At 44.6% G+C, this 24,857-nt stretch overlaps 1 protein-coding gene across 1 annotated transcript in view; it reads left to right on the plus strand.

The window, feature by feature from the left end:
- The window catches only part of PLCL2 (phospholipase C like 2), a 184,604-nt gene that overhangs the window by 153,478 nt on the left and 6,269 nt on the right, over window positions 1-24,857 (plus strand). The window contains exon 5 of the mRNA XM_026496951.4: window positions 13,201-13,310. Coding sequence (XP_026352736.3) covers window positions 13,201-13,310 — 110 coding nt within the window. The remainder of the gene's footprint in view (window positions 1-13,200; window positions 13,311-24,857) is intronic.

The raw sequence follows: 24,857 nt of genomic DNA on the forward strand, positions 1-24,857 counted from the left end.
TCAAGTTTCCGTAACAAAATGTAGTCCGCCTTGGAGATTCTCAGTACACATTAGCGTGCTAAATATCATCCAGTTTAACTCAGCATGTCCTGAACTTACATGGTTATAAAGCCCTTGTTTCAAGTTCTGTCACTGTCTTGAATACTTTAGGAAACTGCTGTGGGTGGTAGGGGTGTGAAATAGTTTGGAACAGGCCTGGGGACTCACTGACTGACTCATCTCTGCCCTTTGCCCTTCATGTTCACATGCTCCTCCCAGCAATGGAATGTGGGTGCTCGCACTGTGGGAATAGGACAGAGTTGATTGTGAAGGTCCGTTTCAGGTTTGGTGAACGAGATCACAGTAGGATGGCACTGCTATAACAGACACCACAGACTGGACAGTTTATAAACCACAGAAATTTATTTCTCCCAGGTCTAGAGACTGGGAAGTTTAAGATGATGGTGCCAGTAGATGTGATATGGTGGCGGGTGAAGGTCCACTTCCTGGTTCATAGATAGCAACTTGTTGCTGTGTCCTCACGTGGTGGGAGTGTCTAGGGAACTCTCTGGGATCCCTTTTATAAGGACACTAATCCCATTCGTGAAGGCTCCACTCTTATGACCTAAGCACCTCCTCAAAGCCCCACTTCCTAGTACCATGGCATTAAGCATTAGAATTACAAAATATAATTTGGAGGGGGACACAAACATTCAGACTTTAGCACAAGGTCCAGTGGAAAAAACTAGTCCGTTGTTGAAGCAGCTATAATGAAGCTTGGGATGGAGTCAGGCTTACAGATAGAATTGGTGTCATCCATATGGAAGAGTTACTTGCTTGGATGTGTTCTCTAAGGAAGAAAGGGTTGGGAGGAAATACTGAAAATCCAGGGAGATGATTATGAATCTTTAATTCAGAACTGGTTGTTTTATGTAACCTCAAGTCATAAAAGCATTCCCAGCACACTTGATACCATATAGTCGGCTTACTGTGTTTTCTTGCAGCTCGGATATAAACTCCTTGGGGGCAGAGTTTATTCATCACATATCCCAAACTCCAACAACAGTGCCTGGCATCCAGCAGGTATATGTTGAGTTGAATTGAATGTTGAATGCTGCACTTGTTAGTTCATTCTTTTAGTCACCAGACACTCCCTACTCCCAGTGTGACAGAAGCTGGGGACTTTGCTCCCTGTCCCCAGCAGGCTCCAGGTTGAGTGTCCAGAGACAGGTGTGTGAAGAGAACCCCACCGCACAACGAACGCCATGTGGGCTCCACAGCAGGGCCTGTGGTGAGCTCCGTCGGGCATGATCAGGGAACCAGATCTCAGAACAGGAGCTGAGTCCCGCCACTGCTGTGTCTGGGAGCAAGGCAGGTCGGGACAGAAATTCCAGGCAGGGAGAAGAGCCCATGCAGGACTGCCCACGCCCGCAGTGGCCGTGACAAAGGGGGGAGCAGCAAATGAGGCTGGAAGCGCGGGCAAGAAATGACACAAACCCAGAAGCTTAAATGTAACATTGAACAACAAGAAAAAAACTTGATATATTAGACTGCATGAAAAGAATTCTCTATAGCAAAAACTGTCAGGATCAAAGTTGCAACAAAAAGTACAAACAGAAAAAATGTCAGCAATACAGATCACAAAGGGCTAATACCCCTACTCTGTAAAGAACCCTTAAAATCAGTTAAGAAAAAGGCCAACAACCCTATATTCTTTGCAAAAAAATTGAACATAGTGCATGATAACAGAATTCAGAAGACTAAAAACAAAGTGAAAAGATGTTCAGCCTCATTTGTCAAAGATTCGGACCTGTTCCAAGTACAGGGAATACAGTTATGAACAAAAAGTCTGAATCCCTGCCTTCGTGAAGCCAGAATCTAGAAGATAGAAAGAAGATAGAAAAGAAACAAAAAGCAAATAGATAAAACATTTAGGTGTCAGGCAGTGGTGAGTGTTTTGGAAACAGTAAGGCAGAGAAGGGGAGAGAACGTGGGCCCGGAGTGTGGGCAGGGTGGCTCTTTTAAATAAAGTCCTCATTGAAGCCCTCAGTGACTTGATGGAAATATGATTGGAGGTGGGGAGCAAGCTTTCCAAACATCCGGAAAAGGGATGATCCCAGTAAGAGGGGCTATGGAGGCAGAGGCCTTGAGGTGAGAGCATTCCATGTATCAGTGGAAGAATTAGTAGGCCAGTGTGGCTGCCGTGGCTGCAGGACAGGGAGGGGTGGGCGAGGGCTAGGAGCCAGCGTGAACAATGAGCTGGAGTTACCAGGAGGCCAGACACACGGGCTGGCTTTGTTCTCGCTGAGATGAGAGGTCTTTTCCTGAGTCTGGGCAGATGAGTTGAGGATAGGGCATGGGGGCCAGAGCAGTGGCCAGACCATTCAGGAAGCTCTTGCAACAATTCAGCACAGTGTGTGGTGATGGTTTGACGGGTGGTAGTTGGGGTGGAGTGATACGAAATGTTTACATGCTGGATATTCAGCTATAGTCTAGATATGCAGATTGGTTGTGGGGTAGGAGGAAAGAAAGAGGGAAGTCAGTATGACTGCGAGATTTGGGGCTGGAAAGGGGATACTGCTATTTACTGAGGTGGGGGCGACTGAGGAGGAGAGGCTCGAGAGGGAAGGGCAGGGATTTTGTTTAGACAAGTTAAGTTATGCCTAGTTGAATTCCACGAGTAAGGTTTGGGTGGGAGGTCCAGACTGGAGGTGTAATGAGTTTGGAATCCATAAGCACAAAGGTGGTCTTTCGAGTCTGGAGACTGAAGTCATCTAAGAAGTGACTGTGGATGGAGAAGATGGAGCTCTGGCCCTGCAACATTCAGGTGTCAAGGAGGACATGTGGGAGAGCAAGCAAGGAGGTTAGAACACAGCCAGGCAGGAGAACACCGTGATATTCTAGAAGTTGAGTAAATGAGGTATTTCAAGGAAACGCCACTTTTCATGCATCAGATCCAAATGTTTGTACCCAAGCCTGCAAAGTCACATCACATATGGGTCATGATGGATTGGTGAGGATATAGGGGAAACTGATACCTGTCATATTGTTGGGGGGTCCACACCTAGGGAGGGCCATATTGCAGTAAATGTCAGATTTACAAGTTATGTACACTTTGAACCAACAGTTCCATTCTTTCAGCGTTTACAGATATGATCACATACTTGGGGAAGGACAATATGTACAGAATTTTCTTTGCAATACTGAGAACAAGCTAAATGTTACACCCTAAATATTCAATAGGAAGGCCTTCGTTAAATACATTCTGATAGATCCACATAATAGAACACTCTGCTACCATAAAAAAGAATAAAATATAAACCTGTATATATACATTTACCTGTACCCACACATGCTGTGTATTACGCGTACAAAAAGAAGGTCTTATATATACATACAGGTTAAATAAATATTTCATATATATATATGTATATATATATAAAATATATTGTTTTCAAAGTCAAACAGTGTGTGCTATTTGCTAATATTTGTTTTAAAAGGTGGGGTAGGAGAATAGGGCCCTGTGTGCTTGTGAGGGCGTGAGTCTGTCTGGGAGAATACGTAAGGGGGAGTAACAGCGGTTGCCTGATGGGAAGGGAGCAAGAGGACTGGGGGATGGGGAAAGGAAAGCTAACTCTCTGTATACCAGTTTATACTTTTTAAATTGCTGGGTCAAGGCACAATAATGTCTGATCAAAAATTCATACGAGAAGAGGTACAAAAAGCAAGGGAGGCACAGACAGGGTAAGGTGACGAGGCCGGTGTGTCGCGGTGATCGTGCCGAACTGTGGTAGAGAGCAAGGATCCGATTTAAGAGTGGCGATCCAAACAAAGGTGTCCTAGATTTAAAAAACTAATGTTTGAGTATAATTGGGGTGAAGAAGGCCCTTTTACGGCTCAGCAAAATGAAATGGGGAGGGTCCTGCTACCCACATCATCGCTCCTGGGACCCCACCCCATGTGCATCCCGTGGCTGCGTGTTGTGGATGGTGGCCTGGCACTTGGATTCCACAAAGGCCTGGAAGTTACACAACTTCCTCTCACCTAGATTTACCCAGATGGAGCAGGCTGGCGGAGGAAGGAAAACCTCCCTCGTGCGATTCATTCACAAAGTGTACCGCTGTGGATGTGGCATTCCGGGGATCTTGTCATCCATCTGGGTTTCAGGCATATATTTAAGAGACCTGGTTTGTCTATCCCACCTCATGTGGAACGGGATTTAACAGCTCAGAAATCCATCTTAAAATAATTTGGCTTTTGTTAATGCCAAGATTGGAAAAAAGGCCAAGAAAAAGAGACTACCAACTGGAACTGTATGAAAAATAATTAGGCATTTCCATGTCTCCGTGGGGGTTATGGTGTAAATGCCCACGTGTCAGCAGCACACACAAACTTCAGACCCCTGGACTTTAGGGGCAGAACGTACAGTTTACAAAGACTGTATATTTTAACGGGTGCTGTGTGTAAATTAGTTGGAAAAATAATCAGATAACCTCTTTTGTTTTCAAGATACTTTGATGTGCCACAAAACAACATGCAGACCGTACTTATTAAGGTACTTTTAATACTGTTGATAAATCATCCTCTTGAATGAGGTCCCAAATAGATCTGTGTTATATGGAACTCCATCTTCCGGGAAATATCTCGTTACACCTAATTTGGGATATTTGAAATAAAATATAAATATATATTTCTTTTGTCACCGTTTGAAAGATTTTGCCCTTTGCTTGTGGTTTCTATTTTCAACACATAAAAAAAAATACTTTCGCACTGAATGTGTTTGTGATAAAAGAGCTTTTTAGGGCAGCAAAGTAAATTTTCAGTTGAAGAACTAATCTTTTAGTATATAAGTTTAAGATCAATATGTCTCTCTTTTGAATATTTTTTAAAATTATATTTGTTTCTAAAAATATTTAGCCTTGCACTACATGGTGTATTTTAGATTCATATCTTTTAGATTGGTAGAGAAAATCCCAACCAGAATGTTTGAAAGGTCATCTGCTTTATGTTTGGCAAGAAGAAATGGCATTCGTTTCAGTCAAAGAGGAAATGATGCCTTGTTTCTGAGTCTCCCTTCCCTTCCAAGCAAAAGCCTCTTTTTTATATCTTAGTTATTTATTGTATGTATCATGTATTTTTAAATTTTTATTTTATTTTTATGGCTGTTTGGTTTTCATCTAAGTTTATCTGTGATGGAAAGCAGGAACCTTAATAGAAGCTCCATTACATCCCGTTCTTTACAGTTATAGTCACATGCTTAGTTAATTTAATTATATCATCCTGCCTGGAAAATTTACACTCAGTTATTAATTTTTACAAAACATGATACTTAATCTGCCAGCTTTATATTTTAGTTTTGGACAAGCTTTAAGCCCCTATTTAAAATATATAGGTTATAAAGTATTTTGAAATAATAATTGGAAAATTATGTGAAACCAGTACCTACCAGTATAAAAAAGCTTAGCTGTTTAGATTTTCAAGAGATGACATGGAAAGAAACAACTTTTCAAAATGTAGTTCTTAACGTAAAAAAACAAATCATATACTTTTGAGTGGCCAGACCAATTTTTAAAATTTAGTATTATAGCTCTAAATGGAAAGATTAAATGATTTATGCAGTCCCCACCATGGACGCATGGCCCTGTTCTTTGTTCACATGGCCTATGACTTCCATTTCCTTAGACCAGAACGGAACTAAATTCTCATAGAAACCACGTGACTATGGGTTTTCCATTTGTCTTTTCTTTGCTGCTAGATCACCAGCTATTCATTTCCTTAATTCTCAAGTTCATTATCACCAAGGAATTCGAGCAGATTTTCTTCTTGGTTAACATTCCTGAAGAAAAATAATTTACATCTTTTCCCTGGAAACAGAAACTTGGGGTCATGGAGTCAGAGGAACCTAACCGTAGGTTCTTTGGCACAGAGAAGAAGCCAGGGCTCAAAGACAGTCCTTTTAGCCAAAGAGCGGTCACAGCGGGCCCAGCCAGGTCTGCGCATGAGACATGACCATTCGCTGCTTTCTGGCTCATTTCCCCCAGGCTTTGGTCCATGTTCCCATGCACTTCATTGGATTTGCATAATATATGTTCACAGCCTTCAAACTTTAATGCCTTTATACACACCATGTATTTTGACTGTTAAATAATATAGCCCATTGCAATTGTATAGCGTGTCACCCTTTTCAAAGGACAGTTCACCTAGTTAGTATTGGTTTTCAAGTGAAGTTTCCTAAAACTTACAAAGATTTCCATTTCTTTGGCCAGAATTAACGGTTACCTCTTGTCTTAACTTGGGTGGCAATGTCCTGGTAGAATCAAGGAATCCTGTTTCCTTCCCCTCCCTTCACAGTTGCCCCCAAATGTTATAAATGTTAGCCAGGCTGTGCTTTCTTTGAGGCTCTTATAATGCCATTTAGTGTAAATCAGACAAGGAAATGGGACGTTGCTTATAGAAAAAATACAAGCTACTGTGAACAGCTACACATGGGTCTAAAGTACACAGATTTATGAATAAAATGTGTTGGTACAGCATTGGGAAGGTACTGGAAACTTACCGGGAAATACAGCTTGTTCCTGAAAGAAAAAAACAATCCCACTTCTTTTTCCCTCGTTATGATTGGCCTGGCTTCTATTTTCGCACCCGAAGATTGTTTTCACAGTGGGAGTTCTTGTCACTAAGCAGCGGGCAGCGGTGCATGCAAAAGCACGTGACCCTCACTTCTCTCCAGCGCCTGTCTGGGAGTGCTCTGGAAGTCCACCCGCGATGCTCAGGCCCCAGAAGCTAAGAGCCATGTTTTGTAAGAACATTAGAACTCTTTTGTCTTAAATCTGCAATTTCGGAACCTCTAAATAATGATTTTACAGATGGTCACAAAAGAAATTTTCTCAGGATCAACAAAATTCTAATTATTTTCAGAAGCATATAGGTTTGTCTTTTTTTTTTTTTAACCTATAATTCATCAATGAGAAGTACTTGTGTTTTAGAGCTAAAAAGCCCCCCCCTTTCAGCCCCCAATTGCCCCAGGTGAGTAAAGAATTTGCGCAGAAAGCCGTCTTGGTGTACATCTTCCCATGCAGCTGGCAGGGCTTGGGGGGAGGGGGCAGCCCTCCGTGGTGTCCACTGACCGGACCACAGCCTCAGTGTTCTGTTCTTTTTACTTTCTCAGGAGAAGCTGGTTTGGGTGGTTCTGCATCTTCTTAGCCTTTTAAGAATCCTGAAGGCTTCACTTGAGCCAAAAGCCCGCTGCGAGGGCTGCTTCTGAACACTGCCCGTATGTGAATGAACAGTCCCCTCCCCAGAGCGGAGGGGCTCTCACTCTAACACACCGGTAAATAGGCAGATAAAGACACTAATTGCTGAAGGAGGAACGTGCAAATATATCGGGTATTTACTTTGTGTAATCGCATGTCAGTTTGGTTAACAGTGAGGTAGAGCTAACCTGCGTAGGCTAACGCCAAGAACAGCTACCAGCAGTGGCCACGTCCTGTTTCTAAACGAAGGATTAGGAGGCACAGGTGTCCTGAGGCCCGGCCTGCGCTTGCCGGCTGCTTGCGGGCCCTGCTTCCCCGGCTCTGTCCGCTACAGGCCTGCCGGGGAGAGGAGTTAAGCCGAGAGCCTCTCTTGATTCAGAGTCCGGGGTTCTTATTGCTTCATTTAGACACTAACACTAGCAGAGATCAAGGGCAGGAAATGATCAAGGGCTCCCTGTCCACCTTGTTATGTATCTTTCCTATAGAATTGCTTTGAACTTTACAGTAGGTTCAAGGGTCATCAATGCTTAGGTCCGTTGGACGTATTTGTTATCTGCTCATTTTCTATCCAGTCACTTAAGTGAAAACACAGAATGGACTTATTCAGGTTTTCAGAAATCTAAATTTGTCTGATTTTTTATTTTCCATTCCTTTGTAAGATAAAACAATCCAGTCTTAAATTATTAGTTGTAATTTATTCTGTAAAAGTTTACATTATAAAATATAGGCCTTCTGCGCCTCCTAGATCTCCCATGCGTAGTGTCTGTTTCCTAGTACGGAAATCCTACTGCGGTGGTGTTCCTACAGAGTTTATTTTGGCAGTGATTTAAAAAGCAGCAGTTGTTATGTATTCTTACATCATTTTAATGCTATTGCCCTCTTTGCTATACTGATGTCTCTAAACTCCACCATTGTATTCCAGAACAAAACTGTAAATATTTCTTTACGAAAGAGTTGCCAGTGAGTTGATAATATAAGCACTAGTTCCCTTACCCTTACCTCAGTTTGTTCCCCATACTTGTAGAAATCTAGCTTTTTTGTTTACAGAATGGTCAGTAATGGGTTTAAGTAATGGGCTTACAGATTGAAGCAGTGGGTTTTAATAGAGCTCCATGCTGCACGTCGAATGACCTACACATGGTGGGTAATCAATAAATGTTACTCCCTGACTGGTTGCCCACCCAGGGCTCTTCCCAGTGCTCCCCCCCCCCCATAAATTCTAATTAAAGAAAAGGAGTTTTGAAACAAAAACAACTTGGCTTCCTTGTGGGGGTTGGGCGGGGGTGAGGGAAGTGCTAACCTAATCTGAAAAGTTTTGCTTATTGGATTTTCACCAGCTACTTTAAATCTCACTCTGCTCTTTAGACAGAATGGTATAATTTACGGACGGAAAAGAGGTAGTGCTTTCACATTTCTTAGTAAGTTAAAGACGCTTTCACTGGGCTAATATGTTTCTTTGCTGAAAATAATTAGGAAAATAGGGAGAAATTTACTTAACATCTAACCCAGACAGGTTCTTTATACTCAATGTTGATGTAAAGAACCAAAAAAGACCTCCCGTGACATGTTAGAGTAGATTTCCTGATAATTTAATATCAAGGGGATAATGTAATTTGCATCTAATATAATTAGATTTCCCTGTTATGTATGGGCTGACCCAGTTCAAATGCATAATCTCATTTGCTGTCCCTCCGTATTCTCTTAGAACTGGGTCAGTGCCTGAGCATTGGCCCTTACACTGCCCTACCTCACGGCATAATTATTGGATACACATAACCATCGCATGAGCTCCTATTAAGGGTAGAGAGGCTCTTGTTTAGAAATATGGCATGGCAGTTGGAAAACCGTGGGACATTGGGCTCAGACAAACCAGTATTCAAATCCTTCTTTCCCATTTCCTTGGGAAAGTGCTGTAGTCTCTTTCCAAGTTTCCTGTATAATATATGTAAAGCACCTGGCCAGTTGCCTTTTGCTTCCCTCAGTTGTGCACCCTTAGTCCTTGCTCTGGGCTTTGCACATCACAGGGGAGCAGTGAAAGGTACAGTCCTGTTATATGGGCCAAGGTCAGACTCCTTTGAGTTCCTTAAATAAAATCAATATGTGCTTTGAATCAGTGGATTAGCAGGTGTTTGCAAAGTTCCGTCTATATTAATACAAAAAACTGGTTAAAGAAACCATTGTGTTACACAGCACATAATGAAGTATATAACAGTGGGACTGATAGTCTTGGTTGTTTTTTGAAGTTTTGGGTTTTATGTATATTTTTTCCTTTTTGTCAGATTTTATATTTTTAATATAATTTTTCCAGTTTTCCACTTCTGACCTTTGTTGCATTTTTAAAGGAATTTCACTAATGATACATTTTGTACTTCCCTATGGACTTTTATTGGACTACTGATATTTCAAGAGGGGAGACAGAAGAGGGAGTTGTGTCGTCTCACTTTTTAATGAACACGTAAAATATGAGCTTTGTAGACTCAGCCACGTATCCAGCTACCCTTATTTCTTTAAATGTTTCCCTGTTTCTTCTTTATCGGTATCATTTTTTATCATTTTAACTGTGTTTCTTCTTCCTTGAATCCTCAGTCCTTCCCAGGGCAGCCTATTTTACTGCCTCTGGCCCTGGGTTCGTCTTTCCTGCAGAAAGCTGCTTACAATGTAGGGTAGATGTTCGTCTAAGCTCAGCACTCGCTCAGAGACCACGCAGTTGTTTACCTTCTTGTTTACAGAGAACTTCTCCCCCAGCACTTCTCTTGTGTCTCTTCTCTCTCCTGAATTCCAGTCATGAACTCCATCTGCCACCCCTCAGTGATGCTTTTAAGGCTAGAGTGCCCCCTGATGAACGGAATAGAAGCATTATGAGTCTTCATGACCTATCCTGAAATCCAGATCTTGCCAAAGTCTGGTATTAAGTCTTTACAGAAAAGCCAGCACATCAAGGTCTCAGCACTCAGGTTTCACCTAGCCACGTTCTATGAAGGGGGTCTGGGTCATCACAGCACGCTCCAAGAGGTCTCCCAGATGTGGCCGAGGAAAAAGTGTGTGTGTGTGTGTGTGTGTGTGAGCGCACACACACGCATGTGCATTGCATACAGTTAAATGCTCTCGCAAGAAACCTGGGTTTTAGAACAAGAGTGCTACCTACTCATGGTTATTTTGGTTTTAGGGTGTTTCTTTGTCTGTTTCTTAGTTCTGCAGTATGCTGAGCCAAGCACGTTCAGTAGAGTCAGAACTAGGCCTGGATGCAGCCCGCTGTCTGAGTCAGGTGGCCAGCACTGCGGTGGAGGGGGCTTAGCTAACCAGGTTGGGCTGCTCTTGAGTACCATCACTGGCAGAAGAGAAGTTGGAGAAAAGGGGAGTGGTTAGTGTGGTAGTTTTCTAAATGATGTAATGAATTTTACTGTTCTTTCTTGAAACCAGTGATGTTGTTAAGCCTTTAGTAAGAAATTAGAACCATCGTTCCTATTCAGTGAGGGGGAAAAAAAGAAGAAAAAAGACTAAATTGGCAGCTTTTACTGTATTTATCATATGTGTCAGCTTTTGCTTACTGTTTAAAGACACTAAGAAATAAAGTTGCTGTCAATCACAGTATAAAGAGTTACTTTGAAATGGTGTTGCATAGAAAGGGAGTAGGGAATTGGAATGCCCAACTGAACAGTCAGTGTGCACAGAGGAACCCAGGAAATGTAAAGATTACGACTGCTCCACATTATTTGTAACAGCAGATGCTTTTGAAACAACCCAGGTCCATCAGCAGGGGACTGGTTAAATAAATGCTGGTTCATCCACTCAAGGAGTCCATGTAGCTGTTAAAAAAGAAAAAAAAGAAGAGTGAGGATGAGCTCTCCATGCCGACATGGAGTGATCTCTGTCCTCTATGTACCAAGGTACAGAACGGCTTACTTCTGAACAGTGTACAGAAGACAAAACCCAAGTACAGAAATTTCATGTGCAAGAAAGGGAGGGTCATGGATATATGTACACAGTTGCTTATATTTTTTTTTAAAGAATTTGTTTATTTGTCAGAGAGAGAGAGAGCACAAGCAGGGGAAGTGACAGGCAGAGGGAGAAGCAGGCTCCCCGCTGAGTAGGGAGCCTGATGTGGGACTTGATCCCAGGACCCCGGGATCATGACCTGAGCCGAAGGGAGATGCTTAACCGACTGAGCCACCACGCGTTCCCCACCATTGCTTATATTTTCGAGGAGAAACAGTACAGGAGAAAGTAAATTAAAAACTACAAAAACTGTGTAGGGGGAGGGAGGGATCAGGGTGCGAGTCACCAGGAGGAAGCAGGACTTAACCTGAGCACACATTGGTATGAGGTTTGGCTTTGGAATCATGTAAAGCTTTGACATAATCATAAAACAGATTACATCCAAAAAAAAAAAAAAACCCACAGCCCTACCATACACACAGAGAGAATGAAAACAAAACAAAAGCTAAATGAACCTAATTGGACTTCGTTAGTGACATAGCGATGTAGAGAAAAAAATTATTCTGACTGATCTTGACAATATTCTTACTGTACATTCTTAATAAGATGTTCTCTAAGGGCCCTCCCCCCAAACGCAGATTTTAAGTCGGATTCAGCAGTCTTACTATTAATAGTTAGGTTGATGTGGTTAGGAAGTAAGATTTTCCACCTAAGAGATACAAAATAAACATTAAATTTAAAAACTGTGCAAAAATCTCATACACTTACATTTGAATTAGGAGTATTAGCAGGGCACCTGGGTGCTGCTGCGGGTTGAGCAGCAGACTCTTGGTTTCAGCTCAGGTGATCTCAGTGTCCTGGGATCCAGCCCTGGGTTGGGCTTCATGCTCAGCACCGAATCTGCTTAAAGGATTCTCTCTCCCTCCCTCTGTCCCTCCTCCCTGCACTCATGCTCACGCATGTGGCACTCTCCCTCTCTCTCACATAAATAAATAAATAAATAAATAAATAAATAAATAAATAAATAAATATAAAAAAAAAAAAAGCTGTATTAGCAAGATCTTATTCTTCCTTAAAAAAAAAAGTGCCTGATATCTGTCCAATGAAAAGGCCTAAAAAACAATGACAACTCAGCAAAAATGGGCATCTCTAACACCCAGGTTGTGGTCTTTAAATATCATTCCCCACTAAAAAAATCCAGAGGTCCTTGGAGAAATGTGTGGCTCCAGGCCCAGGGAAAGTGTCCTTGGTAAGTCTAGAACATCTTGTGCCAGGAGGCCGATTAGTCATTTCAAAAGGACATAGGAACCAGTCCGAAGGGTTCCCATTGGCCAGAGGTGGGATCACTGACTGCAGTTCAATATATAAAATTCCACGAGTTGTCATGGTATTAAAAGAGCCGAAGAACCATCATACTACTCCTGCATTATTGCATTGTTGTTGCAGAGGGAGCTTCTTTAAGACTATTTTGAATGGCAGTCGAGAATATTCATTTGATTGTGTAAACTATGTTAAAGAGTCATAATGGAAACGCAGAGTTAGAGCTCAGGGGCTTTGCCCCCATCTGCTCTCCTTCACCATAGGCTTGGCATCTGTGACAGGAAGTATGTTCCTTTGCCCTCATTTCATCTGCAGTTGCCAGCACGGTGTCAGCAGAGCTGAAATCTGCCTTCTGAGGTTCCAGAGACCTGGGTTCTAGTCGCAGGTCTTCCTCTTGCTCCCTCCACAGCCGTCCGTCTCTCACGCTTGCCGAGCCTCAGATTCCTCATCTCTAAACTAAGAATGAGAATGGTTGTATGTGCCCTGGTCACCCTTCAAGGCCATGAGCAGTGATTGCTGCCCTCTCAGATGCCTTCCGCCTTGCTGAGACCAGGAGTTGTCGGTGTTTCCCCTCAATTATTACATTCTTCCAGAGGACATTTATGAAATTCCACTGGAGACTGGAATTCTTTGCGCTATACGTAGAAAAGTAAGTGTCGCCAGTTCATTAGCACAGGTTGGACGTGGAAGTAAAATGCTCTGTTTCTTTCAGCCATGGAATTCCACGAGCACTTACACAGCATCGGCACCAAGGAGGGCTTGAAGGAACGAAAACTACAAAAGGCAGTGGAGAGCTTTACCTGGAATATCACCATCCTAAAGGTACGTGGCCAAGCTGTTTCTGATGCCGGAGACGCTGCAGTCTTTCTCAGCGCGTTTCCTCCTCTTCGTGGAACAGGTCTTGCCTTGTGCGTGTTCTCAGCCACTGAGGCGATAGCACGGCCACGGCGATCCAAAGGGAACTTGGCCCTCAGGAGAGCCCGCGGCACCGTCGCTGGGCAGTGCGGCTTGGACAGAGCATCGGTCCCATGGTTGGCACGTTGTGGATTCTGATAGGAAGGGAGGGGACCCTGGCTTCTATCCTTGAAGCACCGTCAAGTTCATAAATGCCCGTTGCTGTCTGTGAGATAGACAGTGCGGTTATAGAGGAATGATTGGGAATTTAGATTCTAATTACTCAGATGTCATTTAACACTTTCAAGTATAATCGCAGCCTTAATATTAATATGATCCCAGGACAAAAATAGGAAAGTCTTGTGTGGGGCATAATTAAAACAAATATGTAAAGGAATTGCCATTTGAAAGAAATTTTCCTTCAAGGGAGAAGCCATCTGTTTGTCTTCCTTCCTCCCTCCCTTCCTCTCTTCCTTCCTTTCTTCCTCAGCATGACCATTTTTTAAATGTTTATTATTTTTTATTATAAAAGTAATGCCTTATTGTTGAAACTGTCAAAATAGAAATAAGATGAACATGGTCCCACTGTTCAGAGGCAATTACCATCGGCCTTTTGCTATACATTCTCCCTGTCTTTATGCTGTGTATCATGTGACATGATTTTTTTAAAATAATGCTATGTATGTACCTTGAAACCTTTAAGTTTTGTCTCAGTGGTCTTTACTTTTCTTCTTCTCCATGTTTGAGAACTTGAATAATCATAACACAGAAACATTATTTCACTCCGGATCTTGGACAGCTAAATCTAAAATTACTCTCTGGTATTCACCCTGCAAACTTTCTGCTCCCTTGAAGTCAAAACTGTAAAGACGTTATCACAGCTGCCTCTTTTAATTTCCTTGTTCCTCCTCAAGTTAAAAGATCCATCCCTGCAGCAGACAAGGGTTTTTTGATTTGATTTAATAAAAGTCACCCTTCCAAAGCTAGCCAACTTGCATTTTCTCATGTTAAACCTCTACTCATTTTTATAATTAAAATCATTTTCTTGACTTCCTGAAACACTTCCCTTCCTTCACATGTACTTTCTTTTGTAATCTTTCAATCTTCTGCTTAGAAGTTAACTTTGATAGGTTGCAATTCAGTAAACAGCAGACAGAAGAATTTACAAGGAAAGGAATTTGGCTCTATAACTTGCTGACTCACTCCCCCCCAGAGGTGGGGTATACAACAAATCTCCCGCAAATCTCAGGGGAAAAGTAGCGCAGTGGTTTAAGCCCTGTGTGAACAAATGCTCATTTTGCTTTTATTTTATTATAGGTAAAACCAGACTTACCAGACTTACAAACCAAACTTTCACCTGTCAGCTATCCTTGTTACTCGTTTGTGGTCTAGGAACCGGAAGCCTGGGCATCACCTGGGAGCTTGTTCAAAGTGCAGACTCCCAAGCCCCACCCCAGAGCTACTGAATCAGAATCTGCATTTTTACAAGATCCCAGGGGATTCTCGTGCCCATTCAAGTCTGAGACGCACTTGGCTAAGAGCCACTGAAAATGGGAGCCTGGCGCACACATTAATGAAAAACAGCTGACATAAAGTAATATACCAGATTTTAGAAATAAGTAAGTGAACCAAATAGCTACCCTGAGAAAACCTATTTTCTTTTGAATTATGTCCAGGAGAGAGAATTAACACCTCAGACTCACGCTCATGTGAAAACTAATGTAAGGACAGGGTAATGGATCTTTTTAGAGTTTGCAGCATATTTGCTCTAGGTGGTCTTTGAGTATGGTAGAAGCCGAGCATGGAATGGGAAAGAGCCAAACACATCTGTGTGTCACTTCCGTGTAATGGAGGGGCTTTTTCCACTCCTGGGTGTTTCACAAGTTTTAACTTCGTTTGGGAGAATCCGTGACCCATTGGACGTGAATTTGGGTCTGAGTTGAGCTACCAGCCTTTTCCTGGCAGGAGGGAATCAGGTCCTCTGGATTCCTCTGACCACTTGTTCTTTGTGGTGAGCTTGGAGAGGTGGCAGCCCCCCAGGGCTGCGGGGGGTGGGCAATAGGCGGCCGTGCCCTCGTGGCGGACACAGAGGCCGGGGAAGGTTTCGGATGACACTGGGTACGGAGAAAAAAGAAGGAGGACACGGGAGCACATGTCCAGGGAGCCCTGGAACTGTGAGGCCAGACAGGAATTTCCTGCGGTGCTTAGAAATGCAGTCTCCTGAGCCCCACCTCAGAATCTGGATCAGAATCTCTAGGGGTAGAACATAGGAATCTGCTTGTTTAACGAGTTCCTTGGGGGATTCTGAGGTGCCCTAAAAAATGGAGTACCTCTGCCCTAGAATGAAATCAAAAGTATCTTGCTCCACTCATTTGGACAATAAGGGAGGCAGGGTGACCAGTCATCCTGGGACGTAGGACTTCCCATGTGAAAATCAGGATAGTCCTGGGCAAACCAGCAGATGATCGGTCACCCGACGTGGAGGCCTCCTGCCATAAATTCCTCTCATCTAAGGACATGCCTCCCAGTTTCTATGAAGTTTTGCTTGCTTTGCTTTGTTTTGCAATTTTAAGAATTGCTTTACAAGACGGAAATGAACAAAGAAAAACGTCAGCCGTGATCACCACACCCAGAGTTATCTACTATTGACACGTTGGCATATTTACTTCCAGACATTTTCTATTTTGAATAAAAATCATTCGTTTTTGTAAATGCATCTTCATTATACGGAGCCTGTTTTAATGTAGAAAAGATATAAGTTTTGAAATGACTTCAAACCCTCCGAGAAATAACTATTATTAAATGTAGGTGACCTTATTTGAGGAACCAGTTTAGATGCATAGGGCTGGATGGATGGATGGAGATACATTTTATTGATTCTGAATCATACTTCTGCCCTCTATTTTTGACATCTAGGAATCGGCCTGTATCTCAGAGGCCTTGGCATCTGTGTACTGTATACTCGTTCGTTGGCAGGGATCTTCTTTCTTAATGGGACCCCCGACAAGCGCTAGTGTCTCAGATATTATGAAATAAGGTACGCTAGCAGACGGAATCCTACTAGAATTGCTCTTTTTAAGTTTTTTAAAAAGTACCAAGTGTTACTTAATTTAACAGAAGAAAAGTAAACCATAAAGAGGCGAAATAAATTTCTGGTTATAGGAAATAAACATCTCTCACAGTAAGGATTGTTCAGCCATTCATTTCGCTTCCCTCATTTAGCATAATGCTTCGGATAGTCACGCAGGTGGAGGGTGTTTCCTCAGTCCGTTCCTGGCTATTGATGATCAGCGTTCCGTGTGCTGGCTGCACGACCCTGTCCGCACACTCACGAGCTGATGGGCGTCTGGCGTGTTTCCAGTTTCTGGCTATTGTGAATAAAGCTACAGCGAGCATTCCCATGCAGGCGTTTGTGCGGACATGTGCTTATTTTCTTGAATGAATACCTATGAGTGCAGTTGCTGGGTCATATGGTTCAGGGTATATCCGACTTTATAAGAAATTGCCAAACGGCTTTCCAAACTGGCCGGTGTAGTGTCCCCCCAGCAGTGTTGGGAGCATTCTAAGTGTCCCACATCCATGCCAACATTTGCTGTTGTCGGTTTAGCCAGCCTAGGAAGCGTGTCAGAGGTGGCGCATCTTTTTGTTTGTTTGTTTTCAGCTTTTTAAAAGAATTATGATGGGCTTTCGTCTGGTTTTCTTCATATTTCTTCTGCTTAGGATTTGTTGAGATTCTTCTACATGTGGGTTTATAGTTGCCATCAAATTTGGAAATTTTTTGCCTGTTTTTCTTTAAATCTTTTTTTCTGTCTTACCGTTTCTCTCCGCCTTCTGTAACTGCATTTATACGTATATACTGCTTGGTATCTTCCCAGAAGTGACAGATCCGCTATTCATTTCTTTTTAGGTCTTTTTTTCTTTCTTCCTTTTGTAATAGTTTCTGTTAGTTCTGCATCTTCAAGCAATAGTGCTGTATCTTCCACAGCGTCCCCTCAGCCATCAATCCTGCCCAGCCTCCCGCTTCTCTCTCCTTTGTGCCACCATATCCTCCATCTTCTCGGACGTAGATATTCACAATGATTGTTTAAGATCCCCTCCCTGAACTCCAGACTCTGTTTCCTTGGCTCGGTGGGGCCGCTGGGCTCTGCTTGGGCTCTGCTTGGGCTCTGCCTTCCCGCACCGCAGCCTGGAACCCCTAGATAGGGGCCGGACCCCCGTTTGTGTCTCTTCCCTCAGGGCTCGCTGTGTCACATTGTCTGAACACCATTGTTTAATTTTCATGTCCAGCTTTCTCCTTGTGCATCAGCCCTGTTCCTCACTTGTCTCGTGTCACCTCTTTCATCCCACCCTCTGTCCCGTCGTCTCTTCTGCTCCATCAAAGAGAAGTGAAAGAGAAGGACAATCATTTTGTGTCTTTCCAATTTGACTGGCTCTTAGAATTCTCAGGATTTTTATGAATTGCCACTGTGAATTCTGTGAGTTTTAGAAGTTGATTAATTGCGTCATACCCTTTTGTTTGTTTGCTGCTTGTGGTGTGTGTGTGTGTGTGTGTGTGTGTGTGTGTGTATCTGCCAATTTTACTTTTTGTTCATCAAGAATGTGGGAAGGAAATTCTGTTAATACATCCTTCCACCCACCAGCTTAATCAAGATGTTCCTCCCTTTATTTTCCATTTGCTAAAATATTCACTGAACTGGTGATCATTTTCATTGTTTCTATTTATTACCATTCCCAAAATGGTAGAATCTCATGGTAGAAGAGCCCTGTTTTAGTGGGTCTCTTGGTGACAAGAAGCCGAACTCCTGAAGCCAGCTCACAGAGGAGAGGTGAGTGATGCTGGCTCACAGAAGGGATCGTGAGAGGACAGGGAGCCCTGAGACCAGAAGCAGTGGTCCAGCCTCACAGGAGTGAAGGGCCGTCGGAAGCCCGGCAGCACCCGGGGCAGCTCTTCTCTGGGGGCCCGTGGTCATCCGCTCTGTCCTCCTCCCGCTGCCAGCAGCTCTTCTGCTCACTCGTGGTTTCTGCCACTCTGTGATTTGGTCTTGTCTTGCTTTGGGCCTGACTATACCTTATAGGTTTTTATTCCAAGTCCTCAATCTACTTGTATTTCCTAGTTCAAATTCCAAAGAAAGGAAATCTGATCGGCTCAGCCTATCCTTTCATATCACACCCAGACCAGCCAACCTTAAGTTATAAGCCTCCTCTTGTATTAAGTTCTCCTTGGATCAGGTTCTCTACCTGCTTCAGCCCACTGTGCTCAGAAAGGCACTGTCCCAAAGCACAAAATACGGCCGCCTTGACTGGCTATCTCAGGTTTTCTGTCCCCGTGTAACACACCAGGCCAAAACTCGCAGCTTAAAACAACGCCATCTTATTTCGCATGACTCTGTGGACTCGCTGAGCTCAGCTGGGTGGTTTTTCTGCTCCCTCTGGTGTTGACTAGGACCACCTGTGAGGCCTGGTTCAGCAGGGAGATCAGCTGGGCCTGGAATATCCACGAAGGCTCCACTCCCATGGCTGGCATCTCCCCAGGGATGGCCGGAATGGCTACGTGTCTCTCTTCTCTCTCCCTCTCTCCACATGGTCTGTCATCATTCAGTAGTCCAGCCCCAGCTTCCTTATATGGCTGTGAGATTCCAAGAAAACAAAAGGGGAAGCTGCCAGGCTTCGTCCCACCACTTCCTCCATGTTTAATTGACCAAAGCAAATCAAGGCCGGCCCAGATTCAAGGAAGGGGGAAGTGGACTCCACCTCCTAGTCGATGGAGGGGCATGCCTGGACAGGGATGGAAGCAATGACAGGCAGCTGTCGTTTCAGATAGTGTCCTACAGTGGCAGAACCTGCGAATGACGCATTTTCCCTTAGAAGGGTGGAGGCTTGGCCACACAACACCGTGGGGTCCTCAAATCCACCTTCCTGCTGCTTCCACTAGATTGCCAGCCTCCTCCACCGTCATGCAATTTTAGTTATGTTCCACCAAACAATAGATAGAATTTTATCTCCCTGTAGCTTCACTTCTTCCCACTGGTTACAGTGATACACTCACTCAAAGCAGCACAGAATTATTCTAGTCCCTCTTCCTCAACATCCCTTTATACCTTTGAGAACTCTCATTAGCTGCTCTTAGACCTCCCCGATTCAGTTCAGACACGCTCAGCCTGTGCAGCTTCCAGGATGAGGTGGCATCTGGTCCCCTCCTCCCTGGGTTCCTTGGCTTTCTGGTGGCTCTGGTTTGTCAGCGTCCTTCATAAGACGGGGTGGCCAGAACTATCCTCCTACTTGGGGCGCACAGGGCACTCACCACCCTGGGGCGGAATGCGTCAGGACGATTGTGTTCATAGTCTGAAAACCATCTTACTGTGAATACAGGCCAAAATGATGCTGGATTTTCTAGCCCCTGTGTCATAGCCTAAACTCAAATGAAGCTTATTACAATCCAAGATGTTTTCCAGATGGATTGCTGCCAAGCCAGCTCTCCCTGCTCTGTGCCGCTCCACCCTCAGAAGTAAGACTAAAAACTAAACCCTGAAAGCAATTAGAGATTTGTTCTCTTTAGGAACGTAAGACTTCTGCCAAAAATAAATAATTAAACCAGACGGTCTTTGCACCTGGTGAGACGTTAATCTTGATTTCGTTTTTACCTGAGGCGCAGGGCTTACCTTGAAGACCTGAAGACTAACATTTGTTTCTTTTCCGAAAATTACTGTGCTGGTCTTTGTACAACTCCTTTTCTTTACTGGTGGTAATATCCTTGAGTTATTTTATGTATTACAGGAGATGCTGCCTGTTTTCCTGAAAATCTATAATTGGCTGAAAGCCATTCCTCTGTTTAGCGTGTGGAGACATCAGCACAGCTCAGAAAACCAGACTGCAGCAGTGTTTGTCCTTAGGCAGGCTGTACTTCCTGGTCCATTGAAAACACAGTAAAACCTCAGACATCGGATCCCACTAATGAGGGATTTGTGATCTCTCAGCTAATGTTTAATTACGCAAAAGTTGTGCTTAAAAGAGTAATGGCGCGAAGGAAGTGCTTGTGCGTGCCGTTCTTACTAGTGTTTCAGCAGCTTTCATGCTCATGTCCTGGCCCCGCTCATCCCTCAACGCCCCCTCGCTCTGTCTGCACAGCAGGTGCACCACCCTCCCCTCTGGTCCTGGTCCTGCGGCCTGGAACACTCTCTTGACCTCCTGTCTCTGTGCTTCAGTCCTGGCTCACTTCCACCATCTGGAGCCTCCCGTGGCAGCTCCTGAAACCCTCACCCCACCTCTGCCGCCCGAGGTACCGGCTCTGTGTCAGGCGAGGTCCTCTCCCCGGGCAGGGGGCCGGCGCTCACCACCAGTGTGAAGTTTAGCCCTTCCCGTGGCCATCCCCATCATCAGAGGGAGGAGTCACCACGGTTGGAGCTCAGAAAGCTTGGTAGTGTAGAAATCATGCTACTAAGCCATGGTTAGGCCCCAAAGGCATCATTTGTTGGAGTCATGGAGTCACGCGTGGACGGCAGCATCCTCCACAACCTTGGGCTGCTGAAATCCTTTCCTGCCCGTCAGTCGGGCCCAACCCAGACACCACTCCTCCTCCACGGTGCTGCCTCGGAGCTCCTGGGAGCCCCGCACCCACCATTTTTGTTGAGTGAAATGTAAACTTGTTTCTGAGGTGAGAGATACCTGTTCTGAATTTAATCTGTATCTTATATTTAAAAATTTAAATTAAACTTTGTAGAAACCTTTGAGCACCACCATTGTGAAATTGAGGAACAGCTGGCAATGTGATGACACAGCCAAAATATTGGCAAGGGCGAGGGGATCGAGGGGAAAGGAGAGTCTCAGGATCCACCCACCGTGCCTGTGTGAGCCAGACACTGCATCATACAACTGGAACGTCTCTTTGGATTAAGGGAAAGACCAAGGGTTAGGAGCCATGTTTCCAGAACTATCCTCACACTCTCAGAGCCCCTCACCCACCCGGGTAGCACCCAGGAGCCCTTTGGGGGCTCCTCAGCAGAGTCTTCCTGCTGCAGAGAGATGAGGTTACATACAGTTCACATTCCACTCCCTTCAAACATGTGAATGAACGTAGTGGAAGCCAAAAGGACAGAAAAAATCCGGAAACATTTAAAATGAATTTAATGTCCTACAGAGAAGCACATGCCACTGTGCTCTGTTGCTCTAACTTTAGGTGACTGGTGGTCAGGGGATCTGTTTTCAAGTGCCAGGCTTATTGAGACTTCAGGGGGAGGAAGGCCTTCTGTACCTCGGATGAACGTGCTGCACACAGGTCTCTCACGGGAGCTGTCACGGTGTAATGAGGTGGCTTAGAACCAGGAGCCACGATCCCCACAGCCCCACCGTGGTGGTGCCCACTCCCTCTCATTCAGCAAATACGGAAGGAAAGCTGTATTTATGTGCCTGTGTTTAAGCCCAGGAAGAGTGAGTTGTCTGCACCATTGGTGACGTACTGAGGACGTGAGAGACAGTGGTGGACGCTCCACGTGGCTTGCCTGAAAGTGTCACATGCCACATGTGGGACTCAGCTCTATCGTTTGGGCCCAGTGGTTTAGTTAACCCCAAAAAGAAAACAGAACACACGGAGAAGAAGTTGCGTGTGTTTAAGTGTCATTTGCTGTGTAGGTGCTGCAAAGCCCTTAATCTTGCTAAACTCCGTTTCCTCATGTGTGAAAGTGGGGTAGGAAGAGTCCCTCTGGCGGAATTGAGAGACACATATGAGATAATCTTGGAGGGCTTAATACAATGCCTGGCACACAGCAGTCACTCTGTTCCCCATAAATGTTTCCTGGTCATGAGACTGTGTTAGGGTTTTGCAATTCCGATTCTCTGGTTTGGGTTGCAGAAGATGCCACGGTGAGAGGCAGCAGAAGAGCCCTAGACCCCCGTGCCGTCTTCTCAGAGCGATGCTGACGGAGGGGACGGGAGGCCTCTTGAAAACTTACAGGGTGACCGGAAAAATAAGGACAAGTGCATAGGAAATTGCTGAGTAAGGGCCCAGCTTGCGGGTTGGTGCTAGGCTCACGCGGGGTGGCAGCCTGTCTTCCCTCTGGGCCTTGGTGCTCTCTAGGTGTCTGCCCCCGTCTCTTTGTCCCAGAGTTAGCTTTGTCTCTTGGGGGAGCAGAAGGTATCAGTGAGGTTACCTAGAAGCTGCTGTGTTCCTCTGTGTTCCTGAGCGGATAAGGAAGAGGGAGGAGGCAGCCTAGTCCATTACCATCCAGGCGAACCTTCTCAGGTTGGGGATTTTAGCCCCAGAACAACCCAAAAGTCAGTGTGGGCCCCAGACATGCTGAGGTCAAACCAGACACTGATAACTTACGTTCTTATCTGCATTAAATTAAAAAATATTCGACTACCTTTATGCCTCCTTCAGACTCCCAAAATGGTATGAGTGTCCTCTTTTTTCTCTTCCCTCCCACTGCTTGTAATTTGAAAGAAACGTGTCTGCTAACTTACAGGGAGAGGCAGGTGGCCATCTTTGCCCGCTCCAGCTCTCAGCCACGTGGCCGTTGCATGGTTTGGTGGCAGAGGTTGGGGGAGTCTTTGTGGCCATTCTGGTTCACTCACCTCAGTAGGAAGGCAACTCTGTTCTTCTCTAATAGATAGTTGGATAGAAAAAGCTTTGAAAAAAAAATGACTGAAGTATAGAATCTCTATTGTTTTAGCTCTAGGTCTAAATATAAGCAGTGAATTGTGATTGTTAATTTTAGATTCAAAAACTATGCAGCACTAACAGATGTGCCTGGAAGTATTTTTAACATACATGAAAAGCTAGGACATGTTTTGTGGTCAGACAGAAAGTTTGGTGATTGGCCGAGTGTTGAGTATGGCTGAGATGCTGGCTCTGGTGTCTGTCCGGTATCTGCCATCGTCATTCCTTCCCTGGCTGCTCCAAGCCTCTGACCCCATCTCCGGCCAGGCCAGAAGGAACAGAGTTAGGACAGACTCTCAGCAAGAGCCGCTGGGATCCAACCCTCCCCTTAGCTCAGTCTTTTAAAGATTACGTTCTGAGTCTAAATAGGAACCTTAAATATTTTGACCTAAGGTTGTTATAACTCTTTCATGATGAAAACCGAATAGAATAAGTTATGAAATTCAAAACAGAATGTGTGAAACCAAATAGGGTTTGAGTTTCTCAACTGGAAACCTTGTGAAGCCAGTTTCGTAGGAGTCTTCAAACCCAGATACCCTGTGTCAGTGGGCGGCCGCGTTTTAAATAGCCTTTGCTCTTTTGCAGTCTTTCGAAGCAATAAGATGTGAACACTGCTACAGCAAACACCATCATCACCTCTTTCAGAATTGTTCTTTACTCCCGCTGGATGCCGCAATCCCGAGACACATCAGGCACGCAGTTTTAGATGCACAGAACAAAGTACAAGTAATATGGATAAAGCTCAGAAGCTCCCCAGCCCGGGCTTATGGCCTGTAGGGGTCCTTTGTGTCTCCCCAGGCTAGCGGCCAAACCCCTTGTCTGTCCAAGATACGGTAATGACCTGCCTGAACTGGGGGAACCGAAGACTCAACCAGATAAAGAATTCTGTTATTACCCATTAATTATCCTGTACCCTCTAGGAATTCTTGTATTTAAGAGCTCCGTCGTCCTGTGGCAGATCCATACAGGCTGACATGGAAAGATTGCCCAGACGTGATTTTTGGTGAACAAAAGGAAATGGAAGAATTTGATAGTTTGCTTGATTCCACTTCTGTAAAAGTAAAGTAAAATACTATTCATAATATATATAAATGCAGAGGAAAGGGTGCAGCACATCTTTGGGGAGGCAGCTGTGAAGATGAAAGAGGAGACTTTCACGTTTTATTCTCATTATATTCACTTAGTCTCTGCCCATGTTGTATGCCCGGTGCTGTTCTAGGCCTAAAGGGGGGAGGGCTCAACAGTGGTCTGAAGACATTAAAAAACCCTGTTCTCGTGGAGCTCACATTTAATGGAGAGACAGACAGTAAACAGCAACAGAGAACGTCAGCTGGTGGTGTGTATTATGGAGAAAGGAAGGCCAGGAAGGGGCAAGGAGAGCTGTGAGCAGGAGATGGCAGTTTTCATTTTGGAAAGGTGGTCAGGGAGTCAAGGCCTGAAGGAGGTGAGAGAGTCAACTGTGTGCCTTTTTGGGCAAGAGCCTGCCCTGCACAGGGAATGCTGACTGAAGCACCTTGAGGCCGGGCCAGAGACAATCTGCTATGTCTGAGGAGCACGTCAGGGCCCAGTATCACAGTGGCTGAGTGAACATGGTGGGGCAATCAGGGGGGGTGAGGACAGCTCAGGGGCAGGACATAGAGGGCTGTGGGAAAGGACTCTGGAGGGGAGATGTATTCTGACTGCATGTAATTGTATCTCTCTGGTTGTCATGTTGAGAAAAGAGAAGCAGGATGGCCAGTCGGAAGGGCATTGTCGTAAACTCAGGGAAAGGTGATGATGGCTCAGGCTGCGGTGGTGGCAATGAGGGTGGAAAGAAGTGCTGA

The sequence above is a fragment of the Ursus arctos genome, unplaced genomic scaffold (genome assembly GCF_023065955.2).
Source record: "Ursus arctos isolate Adak ecotype North America unplaced genomic scaffold, UrsArc2.0 scaffold_20, whole genome shotgun sequence".
NCBI lineage: Eukaryota > Metazoa > Chordata > Mammalia > Carnivora > Ursidae > Ursus > Ursus arctos.